We start from the raw sequence: 14,753 nt of genomic DNA, 5'->3' as shown, positions 1-14,753 counted from the left end.
GCTATGATGTATTGCTGCGAAATAATTAACATTTGCTGGTATTGTATGTGTGTGTGCGTACAGTTCTACAGCGTGAGAGAAGCGATTTAAAATACGAAGCGTACGAACAATTTCATTGCTAATATCGATGAAATGAAAATAGAAGGGGGCCAGTTTGCAACCGTACGCGCGAGGTTATTTTTTGTATCTAGTTGGCCGTGTTGTATATGCGTGTGCGTATGTGTTTGTTTTATAATACGAAAGGTTAGAAAAAAAAACCCTGTTACGCTCGTACCGCTCTCCCGTGAGAGCAAAGTGCGAGAAAGAGATGGAAACAGGGTATAATTTCTCATCGCGTACGCACCCACACACTGACACGCATACACTCGGAGGAGGCAAGTCGCGATCGACCTTCTTCGAATTGGCGCAGCGAGTTTTTCCCTTTCCCTTGTTCACGCTACCCTTCCTCGGCCGTACCCTCCGTTACCGTTTGCTTCACCTGCTGTTTGCTTGCTGGCCCTGTACTCTTGTGTACACCTCTGAATTTGAATTCCATTCGCGATGGCGAACGAGCACACGCGCGCTCTGCTGGCTCGATGACGACAAGCAAAGCGATGTAGCTGATGTTGACGGACGGTGCTGGTGGTGGTGGTGGTAGTAGATTGTTCATCGATTTGTGTACCACTTTCTATCTAATAGGGTATTTGTTACGGGTGGGGAGGGGAGGAAGAGTTTCGTCGCTTGTACCACTGTGTGTAACAACAGTTTTCTATCTTTTCCTTCCCCGTCAGTGTGTGTTTAGTGACAGCGAGAGCAGAAAGCATCAGCAGTAGCAGCAGCAGTAGCAGCGCGACAGCAGACTTCACGCGGATCGATCAACGTCTAGCACAAGGGAGAAGCATGTGTGCTTTTAAATGGTGTGTGCTTTCTGCGTCAAAGCGTATGCTCCGACGGTGTGCCAAAACGATCGGAAAAGTGAAGCAATAGCAATAGTGCAATAGTGCAACGATTTTCTCCTACTACCGATCCGAAGTTGCCCGTATAAACGGTGTATAACGTGGAAGAAAATGCTTCAACGCGTGCAAGTGCATTGATCGTTGAAGAAAACCCTCCTGCAAAAGCGACAAAGCGAAGTAGGCGTATGCGTGCCGAGTTGTTCAGCGAGAAGAGAATTTGTAACAAACAACACACACAAAAAAAACGGATGATCGAGTTTGAACCACACAGCACAGTCGTCGAAGAGCAGCAATCGGTGAACATTCGGTAAATGCACACACCACTACTGTGTACCGCTGTTACTACTACCAACACAACCACACACAGTTAAACAATTATTCGCCCTTAATCGCTGTCGCCGTCGCTTGGGTGTGTTGTTTGGGTGTGTGCGTGTACTGCTCGTGCCCGCGATAGAGGGAATGTGTGTAGAAGTGTGTGTAATGTGAGTGCTGATCGGGGGCACACACACTCGACGAGACTAAACCTCACCGTTCACTGTTCAGTTTTCATCGGTTAACGCAGCGAGCTAAAACCGCCCGTAGGCGCACATCATCATCCGTCTGCCTGTCATGGATTGCGAAAGTGTGTGCTTGCGAAGAAGGTTTCACTTCCAGCAGTAGAGCAGCGTCAAATACAACAAAACAAGGATACCTTTCTTTGTCGGTTAGATTGTGCAAAAAAAAAAAGAAACGTGAATTTTCTTTCACGACGGTATGGCGTTGTCCTATCGAATGTGGTGTTAAAAATTAAATCGTGTGTGAAAATTACACAAGTGTCATCCAGTGTGTGTAAATGTATATTTTAATTTATTCATTATAAAAAAGTGATACCGAGAGGTGGCACGCTCGGTGTGTGTGTGTGTATATGATTGTGTAAAACGAAGCAGTGCGTGTAGGAAAAAGGAAATAGTTAAAGCGAGCAAAGCAAGCAGGGCAAGGCGCGTTACGCTAGCCCACAAAGAGAAAGTGCATTAAAAAAAAAGGTTGCAATAGTGTAGAGAAATTTGAAGAAAAAATTGTTCGTTTACCTCTTCAGCGCCTACCCTTTTTAACGGTGGTAGTGTGTGCGTGAAAGGGAGAAAGATAGAGAGAGAGAGCGAGTGAGAGCGAGTGGAAGAAGCAAAAGTTGTATTGTGGGGGGAACCGTGCTCAGTTTAGTGCAATTAAACGTACGTGTGGGTGCATGTGTACGCTCGTGCGTGTGTGTGTGTGTTTGTGTGCAAAATAATAAGTGTACAAATGTTGTTGTTTACGGTTTGCCTAATGCAACAACGCGGCCACCGTGTTCGCATGATGCTGCTGCAATCCGTGTTGCTGCACCAGTAAAGAGGAGGGGGTGGTGCATCGTGAAGTATGCACACGAATCGACGGCACGAGCCAGCCTAGTGTAGAAGAGAGAATAGAAAAAGAAAAGAAAATAGATAAATTATTGTACGGCCCAAAAAGCGGCAGATAAAGCAAAAAAAAAAAGGTGAAAGAAAATAGATAAGATTTTATCTACGGTTTGTGCGTGTGTGTGTGTGTGTTTGTATGTTGTGTGTCTTACTTAGTGTGCGCGGTGCTCGATCGTGTGTACCCTGCCCTTCTGCACACACCACGCTCCGTTAAAATCGCTTCGGCTTTTCTTCGGTCGCAAAAACCCACGCTTTTAAATTACACCTGTTCGTCCGTAAGAAAATGTACGTTACAACAATACAAGCATGACGCACCAGAATCACCAAACTAACGGCGCCAGTTTGGAAGATTGCCACACAAACTTCTTCGCTTTGGTAAGTGATTGGGGAATGTAATGTAATATTGTTATTTAGACCAAAACGCATAATTTCCACGCATAATAACGCATAATAAACTTGAATTGAAGAGGTGGAAAAACAGAATACTATTTACTATATATGTAGCACTATGCAATCTTGTCCACTGACAGATCAAAGCAGGCAACGTTACTACGGCATAACGTACCCGTAACGCACGACTGTCATTGGAGTTGCACCTGACGGACCGGAAGAGCGAGGTGGCGATCGGTGCTCTATGAGTTAGAAGATTATGTTTTCATTGCGTAGTACCTTTTAGTTTACTACATCTACCGCAGTTGGGGATTTTCCGCTTGTTTCGTGTGTTGTGTAAATAATAACTTCCCGTTAAGCGGTAATTGCAAAAGCAAAACAAACAAACAAACAAACATATAACCATGCCAGAAGCGGAACCAGAACCCAAATGACATTTTCCGAAGTTTTTACATCGTTTTGATTCGTTTTTGCTGTTCGTACACGGCAATTGTTAATGTGTTGGTGTTGCTTTGGATTGCACCAGCAACTCAAGTGAGGTTCTTCCTTGAATTTGTCGATGCGTTCGAAAAAGAAGGGCAGTGAAAGAAGAACACAATCCTCGTCGTACGTTGTGTTCGAAGCCGGTTGAGATGAGCGCGTGTATTTTAGCAGTTAAACAGTGAAATATCAGTGCAGTGTGCTTCACAAGGTAAGTTAAAATATTGAATAATGCTTAAGACATCTTCTTCCTTTCTAATAAAGCATTTTTTTGTGTTTCAGAAGATGATTCAGGGCGTGAAATAGATCGGGAGCCGCATCAGGCAGTTGGCGCCATCGTTCCAAGTGTACAGTGAAGGAAAGTTAATGGAGTACAGTAAAATCGTCTTCAGTTATTTCACGGATTTTTTAACAGTATTTGTGCTGAAACAGTTTGTAAAGGGTATGTACAGTGATTTATTGATTTTTAATTAAGTGTAAAAATATTGTGAAAAAAGTATTATGAATAAAATAATTTTTGTTTTATGTAACCAATGAGTTGTACCGCACTGTGTTTAAACTTCACACGGAAGAACGAAAGAAATACTACAGAAATGGTCGGAACCATTCGGAAAACCCGAAGCAATGTAAACAATGAGTTGGAATAAGCTTCGCCTATTCAGACTCTTATTCCAACTCTTATTCCAACTTTTCTTTATTAGTGTGCGTGAATTTCTGCCAAATGGGAACCGGTACGGTTGTTGTACGGGGTGGAACAAAAAGTTATGGTGCGAAATAATTACACTAAGCAGATCATTTCAAACCATTATTGTGTTGTGTTTATGAATGTTTTGAGTGCGTGCAGGATGTCAGTGGTCGGCAAGCAAGGGTCGAATTTAGTACAGTAGAACGTCGATTATCCGGGGTGCTCGGGACCGGATTGATGCCGGTTAATCGATTTCCGCGGATAATAATCCCTTAAATAACAAGGTCATTTATATATCTAGATAAAGCATATATAGTATCAAATAATATAGTATTATGGTGGTTCTTTTGATGCTAAAAATGATTCTGGATCAAGCAAACTATTATCAAATAACAATTACAATCTACGTAAAATAAAATCATTTCAAACATATCGTTTGGTAACGATTTTAATATTTTTTACCAACCTGTGACATCAATACAAATGTTCACCACGGTTGAACAGCTGTCAATTCTCGGCGCACGGTTAATCCGAACGCCGGTGTATCCGCCCCCGGATAATCGACGTTCTACTGTAATAAACACATTTAGGTGTTCTTAGTTTTTTAAGTTTTTATTTTTCATCTACATAAAATCATTTACATCCAGATCAGAATGCCCTACAATTTTTTTTATGACATAATTGTATATTTTCGATACTATTTATTAACAATTTAATTTGAAATCGAATTCTCAGTATTGAAAAGAACTCTTGCAGAAACTAGAATACCTTGCTCTTTTACACTTTGACGATCACTGGTTTTAGCATATTATTAAACATATTAATTTTGTTTACGATTTCACCATTTAAATGATAATCGCTCGACTTCCCGAATTCAATTTCAGCATTTTGAGCATTTCTTATCACCCCACACTGATGTTTGATGTGTTCGTTCTACCAAACAACAGGCAGTGTTTGCTATTGATTTGTCTTTTGCTTTTTTTGTAAGCAAATATCAAAAGCGAACCAGCTCACCGCTAACGGAAGTTGAATTGTGGTCCATAAAATCGAGTACCGAGTTATCACTCCAGTTGGCGGGTCGGGTTTCAAAAAAAAAAAAAAACGAACCCCGTTTGGCATCTTTCCGGCAGTACTTAATGTTTGATAAGCAAAGCACGATGAAACGGAATCAGTGTTCGGCAATCGGGGGGACTCCGGTCCATTATCTTTCGCCGCAAAAAAAAACGCGTACCGTGCAAGAAAATCGAAAGCAATCGTGTGTGCGATCGTGTACTGCTGGTGCGAAAGTGTACGGAACGGATCTGTCGTACGATGTATGATTATGGGACTCACGACAGGTTTTTTTTTCGTGTGCGTTTTGCTGCCGGAGAGACACATTCGGACATTGTTGCTTGTGGTGTGTTGATGATATACACATCGGCCTCGTAATATGTGTATGCGCGGCTAGCCGAACTGTAATACTAACGCAACGAATACTTTGTTGTGCGTAGCCGACAACTTTGTTCTGCTTGTGTGCAGCTCCACCATCAGCACCTGTGGGAGAGAAAGAGAGAGAGAATGAACCATCTTATCAGTCGATGCGGACAATTGATACCGGTAACATGCAGCGCGATTCTTTTTATTTCCTGTTTTTTATGGCCCACGGTCGTCTTCCCCCGGCATATTTGGGATTGTTATCGTCAGCAAAAAAGGAACACACGACCCTGAGTGGCCATGTCGCTTTGTGGTCAAGATTTGTTTTTTTTTTTATGTTCACTCCTGAAAGACAGTGGTCAATGGGTCTACGTCATTTTTATCATCTCTTATCTCGTACCCAAGGGTCTGTTTGTGGTGTTTGTTGTGCGGATATAGAAAAGCCCGAGCTGTGTGTGGCTTCCTGTGGTTGTCCCCACTGATTGGTGCGAAACAAGCGCCACAAATGGTGGTGGGTTCTGTAATTAATCGCGTTGGAGTTTAATTAACGGAAGTCTAATTTTAAAAGTGAAAGTGATAAGCGCTACCAGAAACTCATTTTAAAGGGGGAGAAAAATTGGATCACCTTCGCACAAAACCGGTGTATCAATTGGGAGCAACCTTTTTTTGGTTTTCTAATTAAACAATCATAATTTTAACTTGTCCGATCGAGTGTCATTTACTGCACTGTTTTACAACCCATATCTGCCTTGCCAAACACATATAAACATGCTTAAATAGGTGCATAGATGTCGTGCGCCTTTTGTGTTTTATGGCGTTTTTATTATTAAGTATGTGATAATTGTATCCGCCTTTATGCATCGCACACTATTAGCGTGTGTGCACGCCACCACCCCTTAGCTTGTTGCACTTCGCGATCATAAATGCGGTAACTCGTAAAACGATCGTTTGCTCGATCCGTTTGTGGCATTTAACCTGGTGGTGGAGAGATGGGCATTGGCTGTGGGAAGGCAATAATATTACAGCTTCTATCCTACCGTTCGCAATTTAGTTAGGCAAAAGGCAAATGTTATGATACGATCAACCGTCTCAACAGCTTATTCTGTTTACTGTGCGATCGTTTTATTGTGGAAGTCCCGTAAAATGGAGTTTTATTAGTATTCTCTTGCTTTGGAAGTATTTATGCCGCAGGATTACACACAGCTGTGCAACATTGTACACTTTGTTTCAACGTCAAAGTTAACAATTGTTGGGAAATTTTTTGTTTTTACTTTTTAAATTCTCATGTCAACGTTGAAGTATTTTTGTAATTGAATTTTTCGCGATCGAATAAAACGATATCATACTATTTTTAAATGTTTTCACAATTTATCGAAATGTTATCACATTATTTCGAAATAGTAGCACTCAATATTACATTTTTTAAAGCGGTGGGACGGCCAGATCACAAAATTGTATTAAATTGAATTTATAGAAAATAATATTTCCGGTTAAAAAAATAAGTAAAAAATGAGATATGTATGTCTTAGCGATATTTTCAGTTAGTTATTCAGGTAATTTTTAACATTTTTAGTGGAATAGTGAGTTGCTGGAATAGTCAGTTGCTAAAGAAGTGCCGATTATCCAGTTACCTTTTATCCGGCTGTCTCATTATCCGTGCAGCTTCTGTAATGACAGCTTCATATCGAATCCACCCATGTTTTTTTTAATGCATGAGATCGGAGGTGAGTTTATATTCGTTCGCACTTTCCAAGGAATAGGAAGTACACACATGTGTCCACTGTGTATAAGAGTAATAGATTTCTGGAAAAAAAAATTATTGTTGATACCATATTTTCCTTTGCTCAGACTTGAGATAAGGTTCCGGATGTAGTTCGGTCTTGAATCTTCGGAAATTGAAGGATTGTATAAACTAAGGATCGTAAGGATCTACAAAAACTATCATGTTTGGAAATAAGTGGCTGCTAATAGATTCTAATTATCCTGGATACGAATTCAAAACCGACACAGATATTATTATAGAAACAAGATGCAATAGCGCCAATCAATCTAATTCAGCAAAGACAACTATTTAAACGTAGGAAAAATAAAAGCAAATATCAAAATGTATTATATAAACGCATACCTGTCAACCTTGTGAACCTTTTATCCGTGTTGTTCGATTATCCGGCCACCATTGAGTCCCAACATACCCGGATAATCGGCGCTCCACAGTATTTTAAAAGTCAGGAGCACTCATTCGAAAAATAGTTTTTCAACTGAGATTTAAAAAAATATATTAAAATTAAAGAGATTGTATGTTAACAGAAGAGAAAACATAAATCGAGAGAGAGAGAAAATGAGAATCACAATAAGTGGATCTGACTCATCAATAAGGCTGGATCGTCAACAACGGGTGACGATCGTTCAGCTAACGGTAGCTCATCAACATAGAAATGAGTCGTGTGAGTCACACGGATGAATACCATATACAAGTCACATCTCGCGTAGTTGTTGCAAGCAACATGTAAAATTATAAAAATAAAATAGAAAAAAAATCCAACAAAACAATACTTTTTGTTTATAAGATTGAATATTTCTCATTTTTTTCCTCCCCGTTGTATGTTGCAATCCGGCCAGCAGAGTGTTGTGCTTCATTTGAATTCAACGAGGGAGACCGTTTACGCTGTTTGCTCTTCTAGCTGGTAATCATGCGCATAGCAGCATCGTCCGTGTATCGTCCCATCCTCCGTACCTTCTAATGCTCTTTTCATCGCGCATTCCTACGCTTTCCTAACACAATCCCGACGATCGATGTTCTTTCCATCGGCTTTACCATTTCTTTTACGCTCCCGCAAGGAAGCACATTGCATATGTATTGGTGTGATTTTGGGATGTATTTCATTGCTTTATCGTACGAGCGTTACGCACAAATCCGTTAAACGAAATGTGTTTTTTTGGATTCGTTGAATATTTTTTTTAGTTTAATTTAGATTAGGTGCGATAATTTTTGTTTTATTGTAACGAAATTTGATTACTTAAAATGTGCTAAATTCAATGTTTCACTCTTCACGATTAATCATATTTACCTTCTTTATCGTTATCATTCCATCCATCCCCCAACAGCGTTGTTCGGTACGCTATCTATTGGTCTCGTGTATGTTTAACAAAAAAAAACCCCGGCAGTTTAAAATAGTTCTCCCTCGTGGATTTCAAGGCCAATTCAGAATAAGTAAACACATCGCTCACCGGTTAGCTGTTTGTTTGTTTCGGCTTGAAATTAAATGAAAAACGGTCAAGCTTGCGTATGCGCATATACATTACTGGCACCACTGCGTAGGAGGAAAAGGGATAGAAGAAGGTGTCGCATTTTATCAAGCATATGTACGCAAGTTATGATGAGTGCCCACTTGTTTATGATCATTTGCCGCCCTCATGTGTGCTCGTTGTGTGCCGTGCGTTCTACGTTGCTAGTGTAGTAGTACACACTACTGAATGTGACATTTAGCGTACTTGTTGGCTGTAGTGTTTTATGTTTTTTTTTTCTACTTTGTGTGCCACCATGCTGTGGATTTATGATAGTGAGTTATTTTTTAGAATAATGAAAACAGTAAGAGAAAAAAACCATCTTCATGAAGCGAAACGTTTTCCAACACGCGTGTTTTGGGTGTGTTTGTGTTTTGTAGCGTCAAAACGTCGTGAAACGATGCGTGTCAGATGAGTTGGTCATAGTACAAAAACAAAAAAAAAAGATTTCCCTCTCCCCTAGACTCCTCCGGAAAACCCTTTTCAACTACTTCCAGAGGGCGATCTCTCAATGTAATAATTCGTGCTAAACTTGCTTACTGAAGCAACTATAGCAACTTTGTTGATACGTGTGTTTTGATAAGTGCTACATATCAGATCGTTTACGCAAGATCGTCCGAGGCGAACGATTGTTGATCAAGTGTTGATTTTGGGGGAACCATAAAATTAATAAAGTGCGATCGTTAATTTTCTATCGGATACTGCAGAAACAATGTTTCTGTTGTGAAATAAATTACAGAAATTAATTAAATGGATTAAGTTGACAATATAATAGCAATAGAATATTTATCCTAATAAGATATAAATTGTTATAATAAAAAAAATTTAAATGATATGAATTAAAATTAACTATAAGATTAAATGACGATGAGCAGATGATTTTTTATAAATTTATAACTAAATTTTTTATAAACTCCTGTAAAATTTACAGTCAATATTTCATGAGGTTTTCTCCCAGTTTTCGTTTAAAAGAAAAGCATTTTTTTTAAATGATACCACACAAATGCATCTTCCTATTTAACAATCACGCGTTTTAGTGTGCAATAGTGTACGAGTGTTGGTATTTTTTTTTGGTTTTGCCCAAGTAGGAAGATGCAACGGCTGAGATGCAATGTTGTATGCATCGTGCGGGAAGAATTAATTTCCATTACACTAACCCCCCCCCACCTTTCTTCACCTGCTTGGGTACACATTAATGCTTGTAGTGGTGCAATGCTCTATGCCCACTCTTGTTGCACTGTTACATTATCAACAGATCCGCATCAGATGCGCCCACGATCCCTTGATTTATAAATTCTTTCATTCGCTGCTGTACGTCATATTTCTGTTTGTTGCGTATAAATGCGTGTATGTGTTTCCACGTGTGCATTGTTGTATTGTGTAATGCTTCTTCCAATCCGATAGAGCAATGCACCCTTGCAATATTGTTTTTTCCTTATGAAATTTCATGTGTAAAAAAATATTAAAATCATTGAAAATGTTAATGAAGAAATTAAAGAATTTCATGCGAAGAGAACATTATGCACTGATCTTTAAAAGACAGAAGTTTACAATGAATTAATTGAACGGTCTCATGGTCTTGTGTTTTACAAACCGAAGGTCTTGTATCGAATCTCATGTTGTATAGTAAAAAAATCTAGTAAATCTAAAAGCACGTGAGACTTTAGTAGAACGTTGAACGAAGAAAAAGAAAAAGTAAAGAGTAACAACGAACTTAACGGATAATTTATTAGATATCAGGAATCGAAAACAAAGATAAAAAAATCAAAGAATTAGTTTTTTCTCATTGAGGTTGTTCGTAGTGTCAAAAGACCACTCTCGTTCTGGTTGGCAACAACAAATGAAACGTCACCAGAATGAAACCTAGCAGTGACAAGCAGCAGTGCGCAGTCATTTGCATGTGAGTTTCCGTTTGTCGTTAATGTCGTTAATGTCATCATTAATTACAAATGAACTCACGCGAGCCAGTGCTGCTGCATGCAATAGCAACGATCAAATGAAACTTGTTGTTGGCAACTGTAAGGATAGTATTTACCATATAAAGAGGAGTGGCATGTTTAAAACTTTCATACACTCTGTAGTTGATGCTATTCATTGTAAATATTTTAGCACTTTATTATTTTAAGTGAAATCGGAAAAGTTTAATTTGGTTTAGAAAGAAAAAAAAAACATATTTTTTATACAGAAGAGACTGGAAGATACAGGAGGTTCGTTTCCATCCCTCTTTTTATGGGGTGGCAGAAGACAAAACCCGACTACAGTTTTACTTGCGGTAGATCGAAAGCCAGTGAACCATCTTCTCTTGGCGAAAGCAAAAAAACAAAAAAATCCACCCCGAAGCAAAGCAGCACGTTTCCGTTGCAATCGTGAACCGAGAAAATAGAGTGTATTGTACTACTTTTTCGTACACTTTTCATCGGCTCCTCTAAACCAACACCCTCCTGCAGATGGGTGGCACATACCTATAGAAAAACGCAATAAGAAGGAAGAGCTTTTAAGAAGAGTCGGGTGGGAAAAGCACACAGCGGGACGGGTCTCTCATTTTGCGCCACGGTGAAGATACCCCACTTCTCCTAAAGGAGGAACTGCGAGCAGTGTTGCGCGCTTGAGACCCCCGTGGCGGCCATCGACCTGCTCCGGGTGTGTTGTGCGCGGTGTTGATGATTATGAAAAGCAGAAGAGATTAAGCTGAGAAATACAATCAAAGCATTGGAATCAAAACGAGAGCTACGGGTAGAAACTTCGTAGGAAACACCTCACTCAATGTTGTGTTGAAGGAGGTTTCGGGCAACTCCATTTCGAAAGAGTCGTACATCGATGTATTTAAAAAAAATAATGTTATCACATGTTAAGCTCTTTTTATGTAATTTATATTGGCATAAAATTCACGTTTCCCGTTCGGGGTTTTACATTTAAACATTTAAAACAATACGCAAACTGCAACTCCTCAACAAATTCCTAGACAAGTCGAAATACAGAAGTCCGTTATTTTGGGATGTTTTTTTTTCTGTAGCTCTGTTCAGCTTTGCTTTGCTCTGTTCGACTGTGGGTTCGTTCGACCACCTTTGCTTCACTTCCTTTGGAGACCACCTTTCAGTGCATTCATCTTCTCGGTTTGGTTTCATTCATACCCCCATCATCTGTGTTCTGTACGCCGTCTGGTGTTTTCTGAGGTCACTCAACCTTTTTTCTTTTTTCTTAACTTTTCACGCGTGTTGTGAACGTGTTGAACGCGAATCTTGATGCATGTGTGCGTCTGTGTAGCGTTTTCCACTCGCTTTTCTTGCTCATTCTCATGGTGTGGTGTTTCCCCTTCGCCAGCGAAGCAGACGGTGGTGAGGCTTTGTTTTGTTTTCGACTATTAAACCCTTTAGTGTTGTGTTACTCTGTGTGCCCCATCTCGCAAGTGGGTGAAGCAAGAGTGTACTGCCCTTTCGGTGGGAAACTACATGGAAAATGGAGTGTACGGAGGAACGAAACGTGCAGCATGGCAAAAGAGAGAAGCAAGACCGAAAGCCCGCCAGTCTGGGAACTATTTTATGAGGGGGCCATATACATGACGCTCTGACCTGTGTGTGCCGTCGTGGTGCCGTCTTCGACAGTCTTCTTCGGGCGAGTTTTTCGCATGGAGGAATCACGTTATATGATGACAAAGAGAAAATAAACAAAGTTTAAAAAAAGATGTTGTGCAATAAAATATCATTTTTTTATCAGAACTGTTTGAAAACATTTTTTAATTAATTTAAAATTATTAAAAAATATTAACAAACTACAAATGCATTAAAAAGGGTATCGAAATATAGGATAAAATAAAAAGAAATATCTGTTTGCCGCCCCTGAATGCCTTTGCAAAAGAAGACAATGGTCCATGAGTACAGTGGTGGTCATTGACATATGACCATTCGTAATGTTTTGTTCGTAAAAAAGAAGAACAGAGTGCCAATCACGAGTGTTCATTTTGACACTATGACACACTGTTCATTTCAATTTTAATTCGTTTTTTGCAGGATTGTGATACGAAGTGAAATAAAAAATTTAAACATGCATTAGAGGTGATAGAGTGTCTGCAAAAGACATTCCAAACATTTTTATGCACGGATCTCGAAAGTTATATATTTTTTTCCAAGATTTCATCTTCGTCTTCCGTTTGCGAAGTTTGCCCTGCATCCACCATTATGGCACCTTTTAAAGATTTCCAGGTCATTTTAGAATATTATAATTCAGCCACACCAAACCTTGGATAGAAGTTTTCACTAATGTTACAATCACAGAAAGTAGTTTTCTCCCGATTTAACATTATTTTTCAATAATATTAAATCGAATAAAATATCTAAAAGCGACACGAAAAATGTAAGCTCAAGTTTAAAGCGTAAATAATGAACCTTAACGCCTAAAGCGTTCTTTAGCTGTCAACGGATGAATGGAAACGTAGGAATTGAGATAAATGGGAAGCTCCATTTCACCGTTATTTGTTCAAGTTTTTTTTTAAACGTCAAATATCGTAAGTTTACCAGTGGCCTTATTTTACTGACCACCACTGTGCGTATGGAAGGAATTTATTACCGTTTTTCATTCGCATTTCCTCCACTTTACAATGGCTGTGCTGTGCAGAGCATTCATGCGAAAAACGGCACCACGATCATCATCTTTCGTCGTGGCATTTTCCACGATCATAGACCCTATTCTTTATTGTACAAGAAAAAAAGCTCTCCCCTAAGAAGCAATGTTTTTTTGCCCATCTATTCGTTTTTTCTCTTCATTATATGAATTTTTGTACGTTGGTGGTATTTGTGTGCTTATGTTGCGATCTTGGGTAAGGTTATGAATTGAAAAAAAAATGTCTAAGACCTGGTGAAGTTAATAATATATTATGGTAAGGTCTAATAAACCATAAACAAATGTTGTAATCTTTTGCAACTGAAAGATTTTTTTTGAGACATTTTTTGCTGGTGGGTGAAACCTTTTTTCTTTATTTTTTTATTATTTGTTTGTTAGGTACGTGAAAAGGACACTCAAGGACTATCGAATTTAACTGTGGTCGGTACACTGTAAGCGGCGTAACTTTTCCTACGTTAAGTTGTGTTCGTATCCAGCCGGAACGATATCAACAAAAAAGCGACCTATCGTTAGTCGCCGTTGACGACGAGACACAAATCGCTCAAGTGTGGAGCAAATGGTCCGTTTTCGGTTTTGTTGTTGTATTTTTGATAGTTTCCCCATATAGAAGCAATTTGTTATCTTTGTGCGCATGCTCTTGCGTGTAGAAAGCAGTCTGATGTTGTGTCTTATTTGGTGAACATTTCCGTCAGGAAAATTGTCTTTTCCTTTATTGGTTTAATGTCGGTGCTCAAATTTTCGGCACATTATCACCCCATTTGGTACGGCTGAGATCATATTGCCATCTCTTTCGGGTTAGTCTATCGCCTGGCGAATAAGCGTGTGTGAAACGATACGAGAGTAAATCCGGACAGCATTGTTTGCACGAAGAGTTAGTCTTTGATTTAATTTATCAATTGCGGCACACATCGAATTGGAGTAAGTTTTGTTTCATACCAAAAAGTAGCCAAATGTTTGATATAATCGATAAAAATGTTTAAAATTAACTTTCACACAATGTTACTCATTTAGCTCTCTCCCGGCTTTTTAGCGAAAGAGGGAAAAAGAGCGTTCGGTAAACATGTTGAATTGAGAAGAGAAAACAACAAGAGCGAAAGGAGGGTGTGTGTGTGTGTGTGGATTTGAATTTACGTCAAAACGGGTTGTTTGTGCGTCGTTTACACTTCCTGTTCGGTGGGTTGACGACTTCACTAGACTAGGGGACAATTTGTTCGCAATGCCGCACTAAAAAATTTGGATCTGATGATAGCAGTTTCACCGCACTCGGGTAAGATCGACTGTGCGTTACAAAAACACACGCAATTAAACCCCGTGGGGAAGTAGTCGAGTCTTATTGCTTTTCCCACCCAGCTCCATAACCGGACCACTACGCATAAGATCTATACACCATCAAAACAACATTACATACTCTCTCTCACGTGCGTCATCTCTTTCTCTCTCTGTCCACCCATTTATGAGTGGTCGTGCGTAGTTCGCTCCGGCTTATTATCGGTTGCCGTTCATATATTGTTTGCG

At 39.5% G+C, this 14,753-nt stretch overlaps 1 protein-coding gene across 11 annotated transcripts in view; it reads left to right on the top strand.

Annotated features, from left to right (window-relative positions):
- LOC125771926 (mediator of RNA polymerase II transcription subunit 13) overlaps positions 1-14,753 on the top strand; it is a 51,449-nt gene that overhangs the window by 2,132 nt on the left and 34,564 nt on the right. For 10 of the 11 annotated variants that reach the window (XM_049443092.1, XM_049443091.1, XM_049443093.1 and 7 more), the window contains exon 2: positions 771-2,743. In XM_049443092.1, coding sequence (XP_049299049.1) covers positions 2,675-2,743 — 69 coding nt within the window. In that variant the 5' untranslated portion in view covers positions 771-2,674. Of the gene's footprint in view, positions 680-770; positions 2,744-14,753 lie in introns of all 11 variants that reach the window. The other variant, XM_049443097.1, reaches the window with a different exon arrangement.

Source organism: Anopheles funestus, chromosome 3RL (assembly GCF_943734845.2).
Source record: "Anopheles funestus chromosome 3RL, idAnoFuneDA-416_04, whole genome shotgun sequence".
Classification (NCBI taxonomy): domain Eukaryota; kingdom Metazoa; phylum Arthropoda; class Insecta; order Diptera; family Culicidae; genus Anopheles; species Anopheles funestus.
The sequence above is the reverse complement of the archived record's forward strand: the minus strand, read 5'-3'. Positions and strand labels throughout refer to the sequence as shown.